Source organism: Lampris incognitus, chromosome 3, assembly GCF_029633865.1.
Source record: "Lampris incognitus isolate fLamInc1 chromosome 3, fLamInc1.hap2, whole genome shotgun sequence".
NCBI classification, from domain to species: domain Eukaryota; kingdom Metazoa; phylum Chordata; class Actinopteri; order Lampriformes; family Lampridae; genus Lampris; species Lampris incognitus.
Genome location: NC_079213.1, coordinates 93923859 through 93945228, shown reverse-complemented (window position 1 = coordinate 93945228; position 21370 = coordinate 93923859). Strand labels below are relative to the sequence as shown.

Here is a 21370-nt window from a genome sequence, read left to right as displayed (position 1 = left end):
TCCTCCGATACATGTGGAGTCGCCAGCCGCTTCTTTTCACCTGACAGTGAGGAGTTTCGCCAGGTGGATGTAGCGCGTGGGAGGGGCACGCTATTCCCCCCAATTCCCCCTCCCCCCGAACAGGCGCCCCGACTGACCAGAGGAGGCGCTAGTGCAGCGACCAGGACACATACCAACATCCGGCTTCCTACCCACAGACACTGCCAATTGTGTCTGTGCGGACGCCCGACCAAGCTGGAGGCAACATGGGGATTCAAACCGGCGATCCCCGTGCTGGCAGACAACGAAATAGACCGCCAAGCCACCCGGATGCCGTTAATCTTCAACTCTGACATTAAAACACGAATTTTGAAAGCTGTCAAATATCTACCATTACTCATACTTGGTGTTGAACAATGGAATTCAAGTCCGAGGGAAACATTCATGGTATATGAAACAGGATGCAAATTTAACTCTGGGACTTTTTTTTTAATCTCACAGAGTGAATCACCTTAGCAATCTGCAATGACTAAGAGCAGTCAGCTGAAAGAAAGTATACATGCAGACTGACGTATGAGTTGAAGAGTGCGAGCGTAAGGCTAACAGGTGGGAATAGCCACAGTGATGGATGGTGTGAAGAGAAGGGCTCCCCTCAGGCTAGGTGTTCTGCTCTGGCTCCAAACAACAACTGGCTTGCTACAGAGGAAGTGAGTCACAGGGGTACAATGATGCACATGGCGTGTTTGTCAGGGGTTGAGAACTAAGAGTGTTCTTAGACCACAGGAACACAGGCAGATAACTGGGTCATAAATCAGCAAGCACACTGGGAATGTAGAAGGGGAGGGACCGGTAGATGTAGCAGAAATGGATACAGGACAATTTTTATTTTGCCCACCTTGCCATTTTGTCAGCACCTCACTGCTTAATGTTAATGTAATTACTCATACCTGGAAGCACGGAGCTGTCAAACAAACTGTAGTGAACAACCGCGGGTGAACAACTGCACTGGGAGAGATTGTTATCTTTTCTCAAGGGTACCCCCGGTAGTTGTTGAAAACAGTAAGGGCCCCACATTAATTTATTTTCAGCTGATCAGGGCATTTGACCCTGCGTCTGGCTGTTTTTTTGTGTTGATCTTCAAATGCTGTCATTTCCCATTTCTCTCCGCAGCACTTTAGAATCATTCAAATCAGCCAATTCCTCACCATTCAAATCTTAATTCTGCATAAACATTATGACTCCATATCCACAGACTTGATGCACAATCTGACCCAAGGCCTTTCCCAGCTCAGAGAGCAAATAAAGGAGCCTTCAGCCCAATGCATTCCTTAGAGGAATACTGACACTTTTCCAGCAAACCCTGCACCCACTCTGCAGAGCCTCTGGGTGCAGCAGTTACATTTCATAAAACGGCACCACTCCCCGCTGTGGTGTAGGTACCACTGTGGTAACACTGCCTAAGTGTGATCCAGTTGTGATAACACACAGCAGAAGGGCCCTTTTGAAGTCGGGACCTGCCACAACTTGCACATCTCTTGCTCAGACACTCATATCAACACACCTACACACGCACGCACGCACGCACGCAAGCACGCACGCACACGCACACACACACACAAACAGACACACACAGATCTTTTTGATGGGATATAATCATAGCTCTTTGGGCTGGCTGATGAACCTTAATGCTGGGTGGTGTTGATTAAATGTCTGTTGATATCTGGCTGGCTGGGAGCCTACAGCACTTCCTGAGGTCACAGCTGAGGAAAAGACTGCCGTTTGATGTTAGCAGATGCTGGGGGGGGGGGCTTTCTGAACCACAACCAAGAAGGCCCTAACAAACACAGATGTAGACACTTGAGAGGTACAGCTGGAACCACACATGCACAAAAAGCATATGCAGATACAGTACATTCACATCCAGACATGCACATCTCTTTGCTGGTAACTAATAAGATATGGCCTAGATCTGACCACCCTGCATATTGTCCTGCAGTGCATGAAATCTACTGCACTAGTTTCATTTACCACAAGTAATACAGTATCTCCCCATGATTATCCACTTCCACTCAAAAGAGCAGATTAGGTTAATCTGGCTGTGACTCCAGAAGGCTGGAGGTTCTGGGTTTCCAGGAGCCACTGTGGTATGTTCTAGGTACAAGCCTTGCTACAGTCAAATGCTTGTCTGTCTGTGGCAGTAATGAGACGATGGGTGCAGGATAGGGGAAGTAATTCATGTCAGATGGCTGTTTGCATGTTTATGTACGTCTTGTCCTGAGTTAAAGAGTGGGTTGACCGAAGCATATCATCAAAAGGTCTTGTTACCATAAAATAATTTGGCCAGACCTGTAGATTGATGGATTGATGACACAGCAGATCGATTAACTGCAGACTGGTTGGGCGTTAAAACAAAAATATCCCCAAACAGAGGTCAACGGAGAATACAAAGCTGCTTGAACAGACATTCAAAGCTTTGCAAACAGGTCAGGACTTGAATGCCCTGCATTGTGTCATCTCTCAGTCACTTAGTCAGCTGGGCTAGGAGGAAGAGACACCAGCCAATCAAACATAACAGTCACGTGTCTTTCAGCCAATTACAGAAGGACAGTAGAGAAGTTCAGACATCTTAGATAAAAGCTTAGAATGGAGACAACCTCAACAACACAGGACTATAAACATTATCTGTGTGTATGGTTTGTGTGCATACACCACCAGATACGATTTTGCCAGGTGGAAAAGCAGAACTTCCCAAGCTACAAAGTTTCTGCTTCCAGCTCCTTGCCTTAGCACAGGGAGTGCCATTTCACCAAGTCATCATGGTGATACAGACCTATAAAAACACTAAAGGCTGATATTAGGTAACTTGACTGTTGCTCCCTGACAGGTCTATTGACACCAGGCATGAAATTACAGTCAGTAGATCTTTCTTAAAGCTCCTCTCCCATGAAACTCACAAACAATGGCCCACATTGTAGCACACAGAAAGAAAGAGTGATGAAGAAAGGGGGAGTGAGGGAGAGCAGGAAAGGAAAGAAGTACAGAGATGTTCCAAGAATGACTGCTCCTTGTGTAGGTGGTTTCCTTGGGCAAATAGTTGGAGTGTGTGTGTGTGTGTGTGTGTGTGTGTGTGTGTGTGTGTGTGTGTGTGTGTGTGTGTGTGTGTGTGTGTGTGTTTATCTGTATGCCCATCTATAAACAGACGGAGTTGAAACAAGATGAGGGTGGATACATGAGTCATGCTCAGGGAAAGGAATGAGGGAGAGAACGATGGTAGGTAGGATGCTGAAAGATAAAAGTGAGGAGAGAGAGAGAGAGGGTGAGAGAGAGAAACGAGTAACTTCTTCATCTCTATCCTGTGAGTAATCATTAACTACATCATAATCTCTATCTCATCCCGTCACCAACACCAATTGTGACAGTGAGTGCTAATTAAATGATTTGCCTTTGTTAAAGGTACTACCTTAAAATGCAGAGAATTTTTCCACATATCTTTATTATTATTATTTTTTTTTTTCCGTTGTATATTGTTATTTGGGCTTATGAGCCATGGCTACTGCTGGCAAAACACCTCGATTGTTTTCCTCTTGATCTTCTTCAAGTGTTCCAGGCGTTCCTTCTCTCTCTCCACTGCTCTGGTTGACTCCCTCAGCCGCTCCAGGTCCTGCTGGTAAGTCTCCCTCTGCCTCTCCAGCTCCTCTCTCTCCTCTGTCAGACGCTCCTGCATCAAAATAATGCAACAATGTTAGAGCACTTATCACAATTGCCATCATTAAGAGGGAATGCGCAAAAAAACTATTTAGGTTTGACAGTGACAAAAAAGAAGGTTGGGTGAGGGGAAAAGGTGCCTACGCAGTTCCTGGGCTGCAGTCAAACACAGAACATCACTGTCGGGTCTGAGACCATATGGTATGCGTGATTATTAGGCTGAACCACAAGGATGCCCAAAAGCAATCCAAAATTTGAAAGAACTTCAACAGAAGACATTTATCCCGCAAAGTGTGTTGTCTGTGTCACAACTGCTGGCATTGTTTTAGTTTTCTACTTATAAATAGTGTGTGCTGTTTAGCAGGCACATATGCTTATCAGCAGCATGACTGCATGCATTTCAGCAGGGGTGACCTAGTAGTAGAGGACACAAAGCATGGGGAACCGGGGAGTGCCCCAGTAGCTCACCTGGTAGAGTGCGTACCACATAAGGCTGAGTCCTTACCGCAGCAGCCTGGGTTCGAATCTGGCTCGGGGTCCTTTGCTGCATGTCATTCCCTCTTTCTGCCTTTCCTTTCTCTAGTGACTATCACTATCTAATAAAGGTGGAAAATGCCAAAAAATAAAAGCATGGGGAACCGTGGGGTAGGCAGGGCATCTCACCTCCTGCCGTCTACACTCTTCTTCTCTCTGTCGGAGCCTCTCCTCAGCTGCCTCTGCCTGCTGCCGGTGCCTCTCCCTCTCCCTCTCCCAGCGCTGCTGATCCTGCCGGTGCTGGGACTGCAGCTTGTGGAAGTTGGCCAGTTCCTCTCTTTGGAGGGCCAGCGTCCGCTGCTTCTCCTGCTCCAGGAGGACGTTGCCCCTGTGGCGGCCAGGCAGAGAGGCCCGCTCTGTCAGTGAAGCCCGCTGGAGCTCAATATGACTATCCTGTTGGGATATGATGGCCTGGAGGTGGAAAAGGGGGGGGGGGGCGGGGCACATTCTAGCATTGACATCTTTTCAAAATAGTCAAGTTACCCAAGGAGGCGCAACATTAATTCAATGCAGCAATATTTATATGACTATCTAGCATGTATTAATGTACATAACATCACATACAACCTCTATAGTAGCATTTAAAGGATCTGTGTGTAATTCTATACATCTATCATTCAGCAATGTGAAACAACAACAAATTAAAGCTGGCAAGACTAACATGTTTACATAGTAAAGTGGTGTTAATCAACATCTGCCATTTTTAAATGCCCTCAGCAGATATCATTTGGTGTGATCGCTGCACAGTTTGTTTAAGACTGCCAGTTTGAGCAAAATATTTTGAGGAGGAGAGATATAACCCCCCCCCCCAACTCAGACAGCCCAGCTTCCGTGTTTGAGAGTAGGAGCTATCGGTTATTTGATTTGTTTATAGCAATACCATTCAGCAACCCAAGTTGATCTTCACTTGTCATAGTATGCTTAAGGAACCCTGAAATATTAAGCATAACTCCTTTAAAAACTAGTTAGGTGGGGCATGTTTGCTCTCTACATTGTTGTTGTAGTTATGTGGTTTTTGTCATTGTGTTTTATCACTGTGGTTCTTTGTTCGATCACTGCACAATAAACTAAACTAACTGCAGAAAGACAAAGTCAAATGAATGCTTAGACAAACAACTCTGTGGAAAAAATATCCATGTAATTCGCTAATCCATTATGATTTACCCGCAGACTGCCCTGGCGTCTGGCCCTGCTAGTTGTGAAAGACTGACTGTCCAACTAATTATTCATGGTTCTCACATACTGTGTGTGTGTGTGTGTGTGTGTGTGTGTGTGTGTGTGTGTGTGTGTGTGTGTGTGTGTGTGTGTGTGTGTGTGTGTGTGTGTGTGTGTGTGTGTGGATAGGTTTACCTGTAGGCTGTACAGCCTCTGGGAGAGCATCAGCACTCTGTCAAAGAACTGGAGAGAGAGAGGGAGGGAGGGAAGGAGAGAGAGACAAACAAACAAACAAACGTTGTCATCATCATTTAATGCCCCACTAACACCACCAACGCAGCACAGCATTTTAGGGGATTAGCGAGCCACTGAGGGGGTAGCTGCAAATTTTCAGTTGAGCAGGCACGGCTATGAATATCAAATCCCGTTAACAGCGTGTTACGCAGGAATGGCAGATCAGAGGAGTAGGAGCTAACCTCAGCCTCGGGGAAGGAGTTGGACCAGATGCGGTTCCAGCTGGCGGGGGGAGAGCAGCAGCTTTCATCAACCTGGGCGACAGCACAACCGGCAGAATTCAGCAAAGTCATACTTAAGCAACAGCAAAAACAAAATGCATAAGGAGTGTTAAAACACAGTGCTGAGTAATGGTCTGGGCTGTTACACAGGGTGTGTAAGATCACGTTTACATTGATCCCCATGACAAAGGATGTATGTAACAGGTCTTTTTTACCGCCCTGCGTTGCTCAGTGTAAGCTATATGGCTGTTTTGTTTTGTCTGCCTGACAGAGCTTAAGGATGAGGATTTGCAGGAAGGTAAAGCAATGTTCCAAGCAAATTGTTTCATCAACGCTTTATCTATTTATGAGCAAATACTTTAGCTATGGGAACAGGCGGAAAGTCAACATGAGGACATGGAAACTTTTGAGGTGACTTGACACGGTCTGGTTATCACTATTTACAGAAATACCTGGACACTGTGACTCAGCGCTTGAAGTTTGTAAGTGCTATTTGAGTGTGTGCGTGCCTGTGTGTGAAGTATATGTTTTTGTGACCTATGTGTGTTTGTCTGCCTGCGTGTGTGTGATATCTATCGTGTGTGTGTGTGTGTGTGTGTGTGTGTGTGTGTGTGTGTGTTGATCCCCTACCGTCTGCTCCAGGGAGTGGCTGCCACAGATGTCTTTGAGCTGAGGGTCAGAGCTCGCTCTCTGGCTCCTGTCTCTGCTCCTGGCCTCGCCAGGAAAGTTCTTCTTCTTCAAACTGCCATCTGGCACAGTCACACCCACACCCACACAAAATACACAGATAAAAAGACAGACAGGAAGAAACCCACAGATAAATCATACTGAAAGCAGCACATACACAAAAAAATGAATAAATTCAACATGTATATTGTACAAGCGTAAAATGGTGAATTTTTGGTGATTTTGATATTCATCTGAATAAGACTGCCAATCCTCTAAGTAAAGCCTTTCTGGTGCTTGTTGACACTTTTGGATTCACTCATTTTGTTCCAAAAGTCAACTCATTGCTTTGGTAACACCTTTGACTTGGTTTTATCTGAAGGGATAGCTGTTTCTGATCTGACTGTCTTGCCAACCACATCTACTGTGTCAGATAATTTTCTCGTTAAATGTGAAGCATTACTGGTTTGTCCTGTTAATGCTGGCACAGATGTAATTGCTACTTGCCACATTGGTCCATCCACTGTAGTTGCATTTGGCCAGCAGCTGCCTGACGTCTTGGCTCCTTTCACTGTAGTGACTGACTCTATTGGAAATTTCACTAATGACTTAAATATGGCCCTCTCTAGTCTCCTCAATTCAGTTGCACCGCTCACTTCCAAGTTAAGTGACTGAAACGTAAATGGTGAAAATTAAAATCGGACGTTTTTTTTTACCTGAGTGTTTCTTGAAATAAAAGTGTGCTTTAGCCGCTGCGAAAGCAGCGTATCCCTATCGCTTAATCAATATTAATAAACATAATCCCAGATTTCTCTTTGATACTGTAGCTAAATGTACTAAAAAGCAGCTGTCTGGGGGGTGCCCGGGTAGAATAGCGGTCTATTCCATTGCCTACCAACATGGGGATCGCCGGTTCAAATCCCCATGTTACCTCCGGCTTGGTCAGATGTCCCTACAGACACAATTGGCCATGTCTGCAGGTGGGAAGCCGGACATGGGTATGTGTCATGGTCACTGCACTAGCACCTCCTCTAGTCGATCAGGGCACCTGTTCGGGGGGAGGGGGAACTGGGGGGAATAGCGTGATCCTCCCCCTGGCAAAACTCTTCACTGTCAGGTGAAAAGCAACTGGCGACTCCACATGTATCGGAGGAGGCAGAGGGGGTGGAGCAGCGACCAGGACGGCTGGGAAGAGGGGTAATTGGCCAGATACAATTGGGGAGAAAAAGGTGGGGAAAAAAAGTAGCCGTCTATTAGCTGCTCACCGTTCAGGCCCATGAGTTTCTAGACTTATTCTGCAATAAGGTTGATGAGACCATTAACGAAATTAATTCTTCAAATCCAGCTACTCCTGCAGATCCTGTGTTATCAAATTCGTATCTATACAATGAGTCACTGATAGTCCCTGTTATTATAGCTTTTGAGACTATCTCTCTTGCTACTTGGACTAAGCCTCATGTCAGCTTCTAAGCCAACTATTTGCCTACTTGACCCTTTACCAGCAAAACTTTTTAAAGACTTCTGGCCTTTCCTGGGACCTACAATGCCAGATATTAATTTATCACTTACTACTGACACTGTTCCCAGCAGTTTTAAGACAGCTGTGGTCAATCCTCTACTTAAGAAACCGCGCCTCGATCCAGGGTCTCTTAATAACTATCGACCAGTTTCTAATCTTCCATTCTTTTCTAGAGTATTAGAGAGAGTTGTGTATCAACAACTTTCAACCCATAGAGAAGAATTGGCTTTCAGGGCCTGTCACTCCAATGAAACTGCTCTGACTAGAGTGGTGAATGATTTTCTACTAGCTATGGACTCTGATTCCACCTCTGCTTCTACGACTGGACCTCAGTGCAGCCTTTGACAACATTGATCACTGTATATTATTAGACAGAATAAATTGTAATTTTGGTGTCTCTGCCTTAGTTCTCTCTTGGCTTAAATCCTGCTTAACTGAAAGAACACTTTGTGTCTGCTTTAATAATATTACATCGAAATTCTTTGACGTTAAATACGGCGTACCTCAGGGCTCGATTCTTGGCCCTCTACTTTTCTCTCTTTACATTTCACCTCTTGGCCAAATTATACATAGTCATGGAATACATTTAAATTTCTATGTGGATGATACTCAGCTCAGATGACACACTGATAGTCCCTGTTATTAAAGCTTTGGAGACTATCTCTCATTGATACTTTGACTAAGCTCGGGCCAGCTTCTAAACCAAATACTTGCTTACTTGGCCCTTTACCAGCAAAACTTTTTTAAAGACCTCTGGCCTTTCCTGGGACCTACAATGCTAGAGATTGTTAATTTATCACTTACTACTGGCATGGTTCCCAGTGGTTGCAAGACAGCTGTGGTCAAACCTCTACTTAAATTGAGTACTTCACGACCTGTACTGCATGGCAGGTTGGTTTCTGTCTCAATTAATTTACAAGCACTGTTCTCCCGACGAGATTATAGAGTATGAATTACTGACTATTGCAAACTGTTTTCTTCTCTCATGTCTTTCTCCTTTCTCTTCTTCTGTGTATGTGAATGGTGTGATGCGAGTCTCCCCTGTGTGCACATGTAGTCTGTCCTTCTCCTAGGTCTCCATGGTGATGGCAATCACCACTTGGACACTGCCTGGCATCCCCCTTGTAACTTTTTTTAAAATATATATTTTATAAATCCATATCCTGTTCAATGATATATCCTTCTCTCATGTCGATGTGTGACTAATTTTTTTTTCTTGTCTCTTCTCCTGCGTATGTGAATGGAGTGATATGAGTCTCCCCTGTGTGAATGTATAGTCTATCCTTCTGTCAGGTCTACATGGTGATGGTGGTTATGTGGCTCTGGTCCTAGGCTGTTCTGGTGGCACATGGACACTGTTTGGCTTCCTCCTCATCATATTTTTCATATATCTTATAATTCCATTATAATTCTGCTATCCTCTTTTAATGTTGTATACTGCAAATTGTGAACACAAATGTTGCTCTCCCTGAGGTTTCTTTCTATTTTTCTCTCTGTTAAAGGTTTTTTATTTTTTTATTTTTTATGGAGTTGTTCCTTATCCAGTGTGAGGGTCTATGGACAGGATGTTGTATTGCTGTAAAGCCCACTGAGGCAAATCTGTAATTTGTGAGAATGGGCTATGCAAATAAAATTGATGTGACTTAAAAGTTCAGCAAAATGAAAGTTGTTTTGAGGTGCTGTATTTTGTTACCGGGTTTTGTGTATCCACTAACAAATAACTCATAAAACCAACTACATTTTTCACAAAATATTACACATCAAGAGCTAACAAAGTAATCCACAAAAAAAATCAGTTTTAAGCAATTTATCCAATTGTCTCATAAATTATTAACGCCTTTTTTTTTCTTTCTGCCCTTTTTCTCCCCAATTGTACTTTGCCAATAACCCCACTCTTCTGAGCCATCCTAGTCGCTGGTCCACCCTCTCTGCCGATCCGGGGAGGGCTGCAAACTACTACATGCTTCCTCGATACATGTGGAGTCGCAAGCCACTTCTTTTGATCCGACAGTTAGGAGTTTCGCCAGGGGGGCGTAGCATGTGAGAGGATCACACCATTCCCCCCAGTTTCCTCTCACCCTCCAGGCACCCCGACCAACCAGAGGAGGTGCTAGTGCAGCGTCCAGGACACATACCCACATCCGGCTTCCCACCTGCAGACATGGCCAATTGTGTCTGTAGGGATGCCCGACCAAACCGGAGGTAACACGGGGGTTCGAACCGGCGATCCCTGTGTTGGTAGGCAATGGAATCGACTGCCACGCCACCCAGATGCCCCATAAATTAACGCATTTAATGGATCACCAAAATACATGTGCAGAATGCATCACATGTTAGATGTCGTCAGAGTAGGCAGTTTGCTGAACTCACTCTTGGGGCTGCTGTCGTAGCCCCCGAATGTGTCTGCCCTCCTGGGCAGAGGCCCAGAGTCACCCCCATCCTCTGGTCGTGGAGCAGGAGACTCTTCTATGACTCCAGATTGCAGCAGGTTCTGGAGGTTCTCCACTGAGATGAAGGGAGACAAAGATGGAGGGTAGCAAAAATGCAGTGATTAGCAATTAATTGTGAGTTTGGAATGTTGACATCTATTCATTTCATATCTGCAATAGAGAATACGCACAATATAAAGCTATATTTTCCCCACCCATGTGTGTGTACAAAAAGCTATCTATATATACGTGACTGTAACTGCTGTACTGGATCTGGGTTTAGGGTTAAAGTAAGAACAACAACTAGGATTAGGTAAATTGGGCCTATATTTCTCATGGTTAAGGTTAGGTTCTAGAGAACAAAGGTATTCAATGAGGGGGTCCCCATAAATATAGGAAGACAAAGCTGTATGTGCGTTTGTATGCTAACTTACCCTCAGTGATGGCTCCTTTGAGCAAGGTCTCCCCCTGCTGGAGGTCGGTGACGTCTCCACGGAGCAGCAGTCTGGACCGGGAGGCTGTGTCCTCCAGACCTGCCACAGACTCAGCCATGTCCGCAAACAGCTGCAGCTTCTCAGTCAAGGCCTGGGCAATCACTGTATCCTTCTGACTCAGTCGCTCTAGAATGGGGATAAACTGGGCTTAATGAAATAGAATAAGACGGGTCTAATTACTTAGACAGTGAATTGGGGCCTTTGTTGCAGTTTGTGTTGTGTGCTACTTCTCAGGAGTAACTTAACATATTAAAGAGCCAGGGCTCCTCAGGGAGTAATTGAATATCTAATTTGTATCATAGCCTAATAAAGTTTTAAGGACCTCTTCGATGTTTTTAAAGAAAAGTCAAATGAACAAAGAAAAATCAAAGGGACGGCTTATAATTATACTGACACACAAGCACCCTCTAGTGGATCACTGACAATTTTACACTGTATTTCTTTTGATAAACTGCCGTTTCTACTAACTGGTCTTACCTTGAAACTCTTTGAATCTGGCAGCTCGTGCCTCTTCCTCCTCACTGAATAGCCTCTCTTCAGTATGTGGGCAGCTACGAAGGAAGAGAGAGAGAGAGAGAGAGAGAGAGAGAGAGAGAGAGAGAGAGAGAGAGAGAGAGAGAGAGAGAGAGAGAGAGAGAGAGAGAGAGAGAGAGAGAGAGAGAGAGAGAGAGAGAGAGAGAGAGAGAGAGAGAGAGAGAGAGAGAGAGAGAGAGAGAGAGAGAGAGAGAGAGAGAGAGAGAGAGAGAGAGAGAGAGATGCAGCGTTCCTTCACATTTTCCATTTTAGAGATCAAACTTTTTGGGTAAATTCAATGATAACAGTGAGTGGGTTAGCCTGTTGTGACAATAAGTACACAAATGCATAAAACATCTGTATAAGGGCTGAATTTGGTGTATCAGCACTCAACAACAAGGTTTTTTCCAATGTTTTCTTTTTAAAAAATGTCACTACCAATCCTTTGTAAACATGGAATCATTATGGTCATTTTTATGCTTTTCAAGACTTTCCAGATCTGCCAAGCAACCCGGCTTGTGAGTGTCCTTCCTAAAGACTACATGCAGATGTGAGTAGGACAAGGTAATACGGGTAAAATGAATACATCAAGAACAAATTCATGTAACACCGCTGTTGCTGGTGTTATCATAAAATTCCAAAGAATGTCACATAAGAAATCGAGGAAGGAAAAAAAGAGTGGTTGATAGTGTCCCAATGCACATATAAAAACTTCAAGTGCAAATCAAAGAAATCAAACATGGATCAGAGAAATTGACTTTGTTTATTCTAGCTGAAATAAGTAAATCTTTCAAATGGATAGATAAACAAATCTTTCTTCAATCCACTAGTCGAAACGTTAACTGTGCTGGAATAAATCTGTTGTGGAGCATTTAAGTGCGCGAGTCCTATTTCTCTGATCCGACTTTGTGGTTAACCCTTCAGATACCGACACCCTGGCCTAGGTTGGGATATGGATTCTGGTTTAGGTATGTAGGTTGAGACATACTGCTAATACCCAAGTGTTGACCCCCCCCAGCGCCATCCCACACACACTCTCTCTCTCTACACCGACAGACCAGCTACCTCTCAACAGCCTGCCGTATCTGTGTCATCCAGGTGTTGCGCTCCTCCTTGGAGGTGGTGTGGATCTCGTACATCTCCGGCTCATTGGAGGAGGCACAGATGAGGAACATAGCCTTCTCTTCATGAGCCACCTCTCTGACAATCAGCTTCTGGAGAGAGATCACTGATGGCTTGTTGTCCTGGTGGGGGACGGACAGAGAAGGTGTGGGGAGGAAAGAGAAAGAGAGAGAGAAGCATGTGACTGTTATTGACAAATACAATAAATTTGATATTCTAATCATATTCAGATTTCAGATCAGGGAGCCATCAAGAATTGTTGTCTTTACAGACTAAACCAAAACCATCACTCAGGTACTAGATTTTATAAAAACATAATTTTTGTGTTAATTTACACTGGCAAACAGATGGATGAAAGGGACTGCTCACCACTGTAGCAAACACATATCTCTGATCCTTCTCCTGCAGTAAGAGTAGCACATCTGACAGCAGCACTGCAAGGATATCTGTTTGGGCAGAAATCAGAAAAGACATTGTCCTAAAACAGGAAAAAAAGACAGAAGAAAATCTGAAACGTATGAGACAAGCGGGACACTTTGATAATGGAATAGTACATCTTTTCCACTCCATGGACAGACAGCTCTCATTTGGAATGACTCTTTTTTTGTTTTAAAGCATGACTCATAAGTGCGACACTGCCATGAAGAGGTATCTTGCTGGACGGTGGATGGTACCTTTGAGCCTGCCAGAGGCAGCTTTCCAGTTGACCGTGCTGTCGTGTAGCAGCCGTCTCCTGCCCTGTGCAAGGTCCTCCCTGCGGAACACCCGGCCATCTTTGATTTTGCCCAGTGCCTTTGGCTCCATTTTGTTGTGTACGTCTCGGAGTCGTGAAGCCTTCTCGTGGAGGTTGACCAACGTGTCCACCTGTACGATGGTGCCTTTGATCAGACCCAGGGCCCATGTCAGCTCCTCGTGTTCCTCTGTACCCGCTGGAGATTAAACATCGTATACATTGTGTGTGTTACTCTCCATGTGAAGTTCTTTCATTTGAAGTGAGAGAGCCAGCAACTGATTTAAACACAATGTGTTGCATTAGAGTTGCTTCATGGTACAAATTTACTCAACTAGTGCTGATTTGGTTTTAATTTTCATTATGAAACCATTTTGGCAACGGATTAAAGTCACAACGACTATTAACGTTTAAGGGATATGAAAACCACAACCTCAGTCGAATTAGTGTTATCTCGGTATGACTGAATCACAGGTTCCTAACATATAACTACTACAAAAATTGGGCATTTTCCCAAAGGTTGAAGTTATGACCAAATGCAAATATACAGGGATGCTCCTCAAGTTTAGTTGGTGGGGATAAGGGTTGGGCTGGGATACAAAGACATCTGAGATGCAGGTGGATTTTCTTTGGTTGATTTTAAGTCCTTTATTTTTGGTTCTTTATTTGTTTGCGTCCTCAAACACTCAAGGTATCAAGTGTGAGGCAAACAAGTGCCATCTGCCATTAATAGTCACAGTAGTACATGCAGGTGGGCTTCATTCAGGACATGTAGTCTAGAATGGACAACACAAACCCCCACCTACCAATCAAGGCACGGTCATCACATAGCGTTTATGGTAATGTGAATCATTTGACAGCCTACTAGGTAAGTTCCGTTATTCCTACTTCTTTTTTTTCATTTGGCTGCAGATGACGAACTGGTTCATTGGACCCAAATGCATTTAATATGTCTCCTTTACAAAAGGCAGACAGACAAGCAGGCGTCTTAACCACAGGTTATTATCCATGTTCAGATGTCTGCTTGTCTCTGTCTCCTAAATTTATTTCTGATTTTCTCCCAATTTAGTGGCCAATTGCTCCCTAATTTAATTCAAACTCCCACCCTCGTACTGCATGCATTCGCCAACTGCATCTCTCCAGCCGGCAGTCTCGAAGGAGACGCCTCCCCACTTTCGTGACAAGGTGAATCCAGGCCGAACCACTGCTTTTTCCGACACACACAGAGACGCAGTCATGTGACGAACACAAGCCGACTCCGCCCCCTCCCGAAGACAGCGCTGCCAATTATCGCTGCTTCATCGAGTCCGGCCATAGTCGGAGCTGAGCTTGTCTCTGTCTCCTGAATGCATCGATAATCGCCGACTGAAGAGGTGGCAGTGGCCGAAAGGAAAATTTTGACATCTTGCCCAACCCTAATGTCAACCAAATGCCTGTGGTTCTATGTACCTTCAGTATTTTGTAGAATGCGCTCCACGAGCACCGGGTACTTGGTTATTCGTTGGGTCACCAGGAGAATACACTCCGTCACCCCTAGCCTTCTCACGATAGACAGGTTGTTAGTTTTCTGTAAAGAAAACAAATAAACAAAGGAGTTTGGCTTGGAAAATCCATTTTGTCCAAAAATACATGACTGACTCTGCAAGTGTGTCTTTTTAGATATGGATGATGTTAAATGAATGGATTATATACAGGCTGAGTCATTCCAGACAGGCCTCAGACAAAACAAAATCATTTCAAATCAGTCTTACCCTTATGAGGTTCTGGAACTTCTTGTTGTTTTGCCACAGTTCTTTGTAGTAGTTGACAGCTTCGGTGTAGTGGCTGCAGAAATCGCCATAGCTCTCCTTCATCTTCTCTCCTATCTCACCTGAGAACTAAGAGAACAAAAACTAACTGTCATCTCTGTCACCCACGAGGTTCACTAACACTAGTATGTGTGTCTGTGTGTGTTTGCACATAGTGGGGTGTACATTGAGATACTTTATTGATCCCCATGGGGAAATTACTTTCTGCATTTAACCCATCCTAGCTGTGTAGCTAGGGGCAGTGGGCAGCCGCAATGCAGCGCCCGGGGACCAACTCCAGTTCGTCCTGCCATGCCTTGGTCAAGGGCGCAGACAGGAGTATTAACCCTAACATGCATGTCTTTTTGATGGTGGGGGAAATCGGAGCACCCGGAGAAAACCCACCGTAGACACGGGGAGAACATGCAAACTCCACACAGAGGACGACCTGGGATGACCACCAAGGTTGGACAACCGCGGGGTTGAAACCCAGGACCTTGTTGCTGTGAGGCGACAGTGCTAACCACTGCACCACCGCGCCACCTGCACTACCACCATGCATCATGTTGGTAGTGAGTGGTGTTCTGTCCTATAACACAGTGATGTGTAACACTATTGTGCGGCATTTAATGTTGTTAGCATTGTTGAGTACATCCTTACCTGTGCAATTAGTATATCCGCCAGCCTGTGGATAGAGTAGTTCCTGTCATTGGGTGAGAGGAGGTTCTCCCTCCTACGTTCTTTGAGTCGGGACAGGAAATGTGTGTGGAGTTCCAGAAGGTTCTCCAGGCGTGGGAACAGACAGTCCAGCCTGCCTGAGTCCATCTGGAGATTCTCTTTTAGCTCTCGGACGTACACGCGTAGCATAATTTTCAGTGTTCGGACATGGTGCATCTCTGTCTGCATCAGCTCTGTAAAATGGGCAACAGATGTTGAGTTACATAATATGAAGCATGTAACACACGATAATAAGAGTTGTGTTAAAGCATAAATGAGAATACTCTGAAAAACCTTTAAAGATGGCCACATTTTAGGCTTGGTGGCTTTAACCAGCTAGCATGGCGATCAAATTGGTTCGCTCAACAAATTTCTGATACACACACATACATCAAGCTGCTAGTTTATTAGGTACATCTCCCACCTTCAAAAAATGGTATATTTTAATACGTCATATATATCACGTGACTGCGGTGTGTGGTAATCAGGGAGACCAGCTTCTCTAGCACCAGTAAGTGTTCAACAGAGCATTGGAATAGGCAAAACGAGTGACCTTAGTGAGTTTGAACGTGGCATGATAGTTGATGCGAGGCATGCCGGTTGTAGCAGCTAACAAAATCCTAGGCTTTTCACACACAACTGTTTCAAGGGTTTACCGAGAATGGTGTGAAAATCAAAAAACTACCGTTGATCGGCAATCCTGTGGACATAAGTAATTTGTAGATCAGAGGGGCCCCAAGGACAATGGCGAGGAATTGTGCAAGCAAACACGCCACAACCAGGCAAATCACATCCGAATTCAATATTGGTGGGAAAAATTTCATCTCAGAATGCACCACTTCTTTAACTTATTTAACATGGGCACTGAAGACGATGTCAGGTGCCGATGTCGTTGGCAAAATCATGAAAACACATCTCCAGTGGACATAGGAGCATCAAAACTGGACTGTTGGGGAGTGGATGAAAATTGTCTGGTCAGACAAACTCAGGTTCCTTTTGCATCATGATGATAGATGGATTAGAATTTGGTGCAGAAACATGAGTCCATGGAGCCATCCTGTTTGTTGTCAACTGTACAGGACGATGATGGCAGTGTGATGGTGTGGGTAATGTTTTCCTGGTACACATTAGGGCCTCTGATACTCAATGAAGAATGTCAGATCAGCACAGCGTATCTTTATGTCACTGCTGACCAAATTCATCCCTTCATGTGTACAGTTTATTCACAGTTGGATGGACACTTCCAGCATGATAAATGCACCATATAACAACACACGTATCGTCAACGAATGGTTCCAGGAACATGACCGCTAGTTTTCATTGCTTCAGTGGCCTGCACAGTCTGCGGATCTCAAACCTATCAATCATCTTTGAGATGAGGTGGAAGGGGCTGTCCGTCACAGGACTGTGCAGCCGTCCAATTTGCAGCAAATGCGCAACGCAATCATTTCCACATGGCATAACTGTCTTGCAAAACGCATCCAGCATCTTGTAGATTACATGCCCAAATTCATACTGTTCTGAAGGCCAAAGGAGGTGCGACATGTTGCTAGATAGGTGTACTTAATAAACTATAAACACAACACATCTATCAGCAAAAACATCAAAATCACCTGAGGCCACTGCCATCAGGGAATACCGTTGCCATGAAGGGGTGTACTTGGTCTGCAGCAATGTTAAGGTAGGCGATATATGTCAAAGTAACATCCACATGAATGCTAGGACCCAAGAATTCCCAGCAGAACATTGCCCAGAGCATCACACTCCTTCCACCGGCTTGACTTCCTCTCAGTGCATCTTGGTGCCATCTCTTCCCCAGGTAAATGACGCACACACATCCGGCCATCCACATGATGTAAAAGAAAACGTGATTCATCAGACCAGGCCACCTTCTTCCATTTCTCCATGCTCCAGTTCTGAAGCTCATGTGCCCATTGTAGGCGCTTTCTGCTGTGGACAGGGGTCATCATGGGCCCTCTCTCCAGTCTGTGGCCATGCAGCCCCATACACAGCAAAATGCGATGCACTGTATGTTCTGACACCTGTCTATCATAACCAGCATTACTTTTTCAGCAATTTGAGCTACAGTATGTCTTCTGTGGGATCGGATCAGACAGGCTAGCCTTCCCTCCCCACACGCATCAGTGAGTCTTGAGTGCCCATGACCCTGTCGCCAGTTCACCGGCTGTCCTTCCTTGGACCACTTTTGGTAGGTCCTGACCACTGCATAATGGGAACATCCCAAAAGACCCATCGTTTTGGAAATGCTCTGACCTAGTTGACTAGCCATCACAATTTGGCCCTTGCCAAAGTCGATTAGAGCCTTATGCTTGCCCATTTTTCCTACTTCCAACACATCAACTTCAAGAACTGACTGTTCACCTGCTGCCCAATATATCCCACCCCTTGACCTGTGCCATTGTAACGAGATAATCAATGTTATTCACTTACTTGTCAGTGGTTTTAATGTTTTGGCTGATCACACACACACACACACACACACACACACACACACACACACACACACACACACACACACCGGCCCTATTTTCAGTCCTTGTTAATATTTCTAATTGTATTTTTACTGATTTTTCTGATTGCTTTCATGTCTTTATCTGGCTTTATTATCTCTCATTTTTATTCTTTATAATTTCCCTATTGCTCAAATATTGTTACTCACTTATTACATTGTCAGTACTTTAAAAACTCTTTACCATTGCTATCATTTACACTTGAATCTAATGTTACCATTACTTGTGTTGTTACACTAGAATGAGCACCTGTGCAGATACCTGACATATGTAGCTGTTTGAAGACAGAGGTGGTCGATGAAAGCGGCTATGTAACAGGAGATATCGTTCATTTGTTTGTATCACTTACACCTCCAAATACAGAACATTTTATTAGATTTGACCCAGGGTGCATCCGGAAAATTCAGCAAGGAATTCTGATTTCCAAGAACTGCCCATTGACTACCAGTCCTACTTAAGTAGTAGCCGAGGGCACCCAAAAAGAAAAAAGCCACTACGATCAAAGTACTTCCTTAAAACAATATGAGGAAGGATGACGTGTTGGGCTCACCGTGTATCACGTCTTGTCTCTTCACCATTTCTTTAGAATGTTTCTTAACAAACTGTGGGTCAACTGCCAGACTCCATGACTCTGCTTCCAGGTCCTGGGCGTCTGACTCCAGATCAGCACGCACCGCTGCGTAATGTGCATCTAAGGGGAGGACAACAGGTTTCAACAACTTTTAACCATGAACATTACTGTTAAAATCATACTTCAGATAAGCTGTTTCTTGTACATTCATTGAGTGGCAGTTGCTACTGACTGCTAACATGAAAAATTAGTAAAAAAAAAAAAAAAAAAAATGCAACTCTACATTGGAAAAACATAAGAATTGACAGTATGTTTTATTCAGGGGGCAGGCCCACAGGAGAGTGATCAAAGAGCTAGCCAACACTGCTGAGAGGACTAGCCACTGGATCTGGATCAAAAGGAGAGACGCCGTCTGGGCTGCCAGGGTGAACAGCTAACCACAGGTCACACACCCAGGACCGATCAACCTGTGGTGGGCCTGCCTCAGCGGAGGGTGTCTTGTGATAAAAGGCCGAAACACCCTGTGATGCTGAGGTACACAACTGATGATGTGTCCGGGTGGTGGCAATGTCACCTTGGCAGACAGCTCCAGTTTAATCTCCATTGAATCTTTTGCAGTGCAAACACTCGGGATTTTAACAACCAGTCCTTTTTTTGAACCCTTTTTTTGAATATTGGTATATATTATTGCGATAAATCAATCCATTTGTTGTGTGGCATATAAAACTCAAGACCTCAATTCCAGTCAACTGTCTTTTTCGAGCCGTCCTGGTTGCTGCTCCACCCTCTCTGCCGATTGGGGGAGGGCGGCAGACTACCACATGCTTCCTCCGATACATGTGGAGTCGCCAGCTGCTTCTTTTCACCTGACAGTGAGGAGTTTCGCCAGGGGGACGTAGCGTGTGGGAGGATCACGCTATTCCCCCCGGTTCCCTCTTCCCCTTGAACAGGCGCCCCGACAGACCAGAGAAGGCGCTAGTGCAGCGACCTGAACACATACCCACACCCGGCTTCCCACCCACAGACATGGCCAGTTGTGTCTGTAGGGACGCCTGAACAAGCCGGAGGTAACACGTGTTGGTAGGCAACGGAATAAACTGCCACACCACCCGGACGCTGTCAACTGTCATTTTAACAAGCAAAGCAAAATGATCTCATAAATCAAAATGCTGTTCATAAGATAACATCAGCATCACGCTTTATATAAGTGATTTTGTGTTTTTTTGTCAAAAAGTAAAGAAATTGTTTATCATGGTTCCAGCATCCACCACAGTCCATTTGGCTTAGTGATGGCTAAACGGAATCAATGAGTTCTCCCTCTATGTATCAGTCCTATCATGGCTTCATGATCAGAGGGAGGAAGGTGTAGGTTGCTTCCTTGAGCTGTGCAGAAAACAAAAAAACTGACAACCGTAGCAAGACTAGAACGGCGACAGGTGCTTACATCTGCCTGTGGAGATGATATCAGAGAAACAACGTGAAAGAAAAATCTCACGCCTATGACAAACCACAAGACTATGTGCTGAAATGAAAATGCACTGTCAGATGGACTTTATTGACACATTCTGATAAGCACAAATCATTACTGTCATAGTCGTGAGCGCAAATCCTCTATATCGCTTCCTTGCTGTTACAGAGTTTACTTATTTTCTCCTTGTAATTCTGTTTTGTATAACCTCTCAAGGGACACAGGAATCATCAGAACGCTATGGCTCCATTCCTTGCATTTCTTCTGCTTACCATAAATGTTTGTGATCCTATATCTGAAGCATATTTTGATGATACATTAATTTTTTTATTTATTTTTCCTCCACAATTGTATCTGGCCAATTACCCCACTCTCTGAGCCATCCCGGTCGCTGCTCCACTCCCTCTGCTGATTCGGGAAGGGCTGCAGACTACCACATGCCTCCTCCGATACATGTGGAGTTGCCAGCCGCTTCTTTTCACCTGACAGTGGGGAGTTTCGCCAGGGGGACGTAGCATGTGGGAGGATCACGCTATTCCCCCCCAGTTCCCCCTCCCCCCTGAACAGGCGCCCCAACTGACCAGAGGAGGCACTAGTGCAGCGACCAGGACGCAGCCACATCCGGCTTCCCACCCGCAGACACGGCCAATTGTGTCTGTAGGGACAGCCAACCAAGCCGGCGGTAACACGGGGATTCGAACCTACGATCCCCATGTTGGTAGGCAATGGAATAGGCCACCACGCCACCTGGACACCTCGCAGCATGAATTTCTAAGTAACTCCGGATAACGCCTTACAGAGATGAACAGTGATCTTTAGGTACTACCTTATTCTTTCAGGTTGATCATTTGGGTATTTCCAGGTTTGAGTTTATCTAAATAAATAAACAGTACCTTTTCCAAAAGGGTGACAGGTAAAGGCTTCAACAGCATTAA

At 44.8% G+C, this 21370-nt stretch overlaps 1 protein-coding gene across 1 annotated transcript in view; it reads right to left on the bottom strand.

Annotated features, from left to right (window-relative positions):
* arhgef18b (rho/rac guanine nucleotide exchange factor (GEF) 18b) overlaps positions 1-21370 on the bottom strand; it is a 52973-nt gene that overhangs the window by 5885 nt on the left and 25718 nt on the right. The window contains exons 13-27 of the mRNA XM_056277268.1: positions 18947-19087; positions 15809-16059; positions 15113-15238; positions 14811-14928; positions 13306-13560; positions 13001-13077; positions 12575-12753; positions 11474-11547; positions 10937-11122; positions 10444-10578; positions 6519-6637; positions 5850-5921; positions 5569-5616; positions 4348-4629; positions 3548-3697 (exon numbers count right to left, since the gene is read on the bottom strand). Of these exons, the coding sequence (XP_056133243.1) occupies positions 3548-3697; positions 4348-4629; positions 5569-5616; positions 5850-5921; positions 6519-6637; positions 10444-10578; positions 10937-11122; positions 11474-11547; positions 12575-12753; positions 13001-13077; positions 13306-13560; positions 14811-14928; positions 15113-15238; positions 15809-16059; positions 18947-19087 (2213 nt within the window). The remainder of the gene's footprint in view (positions 1-3547; positions 3698-4347; positions 4630-5568; positions 5617-5849; positions 5922-6518; positions 6638-10443; positions 10579-10936; positions 11123-11473; positions 11548-12574; positions 12754-13000; positions 13078-13305; positions 13561-14810; positions 14929-15112; positions 15239-15808; positions 16060-18946; positions 19088-21370) is intronic.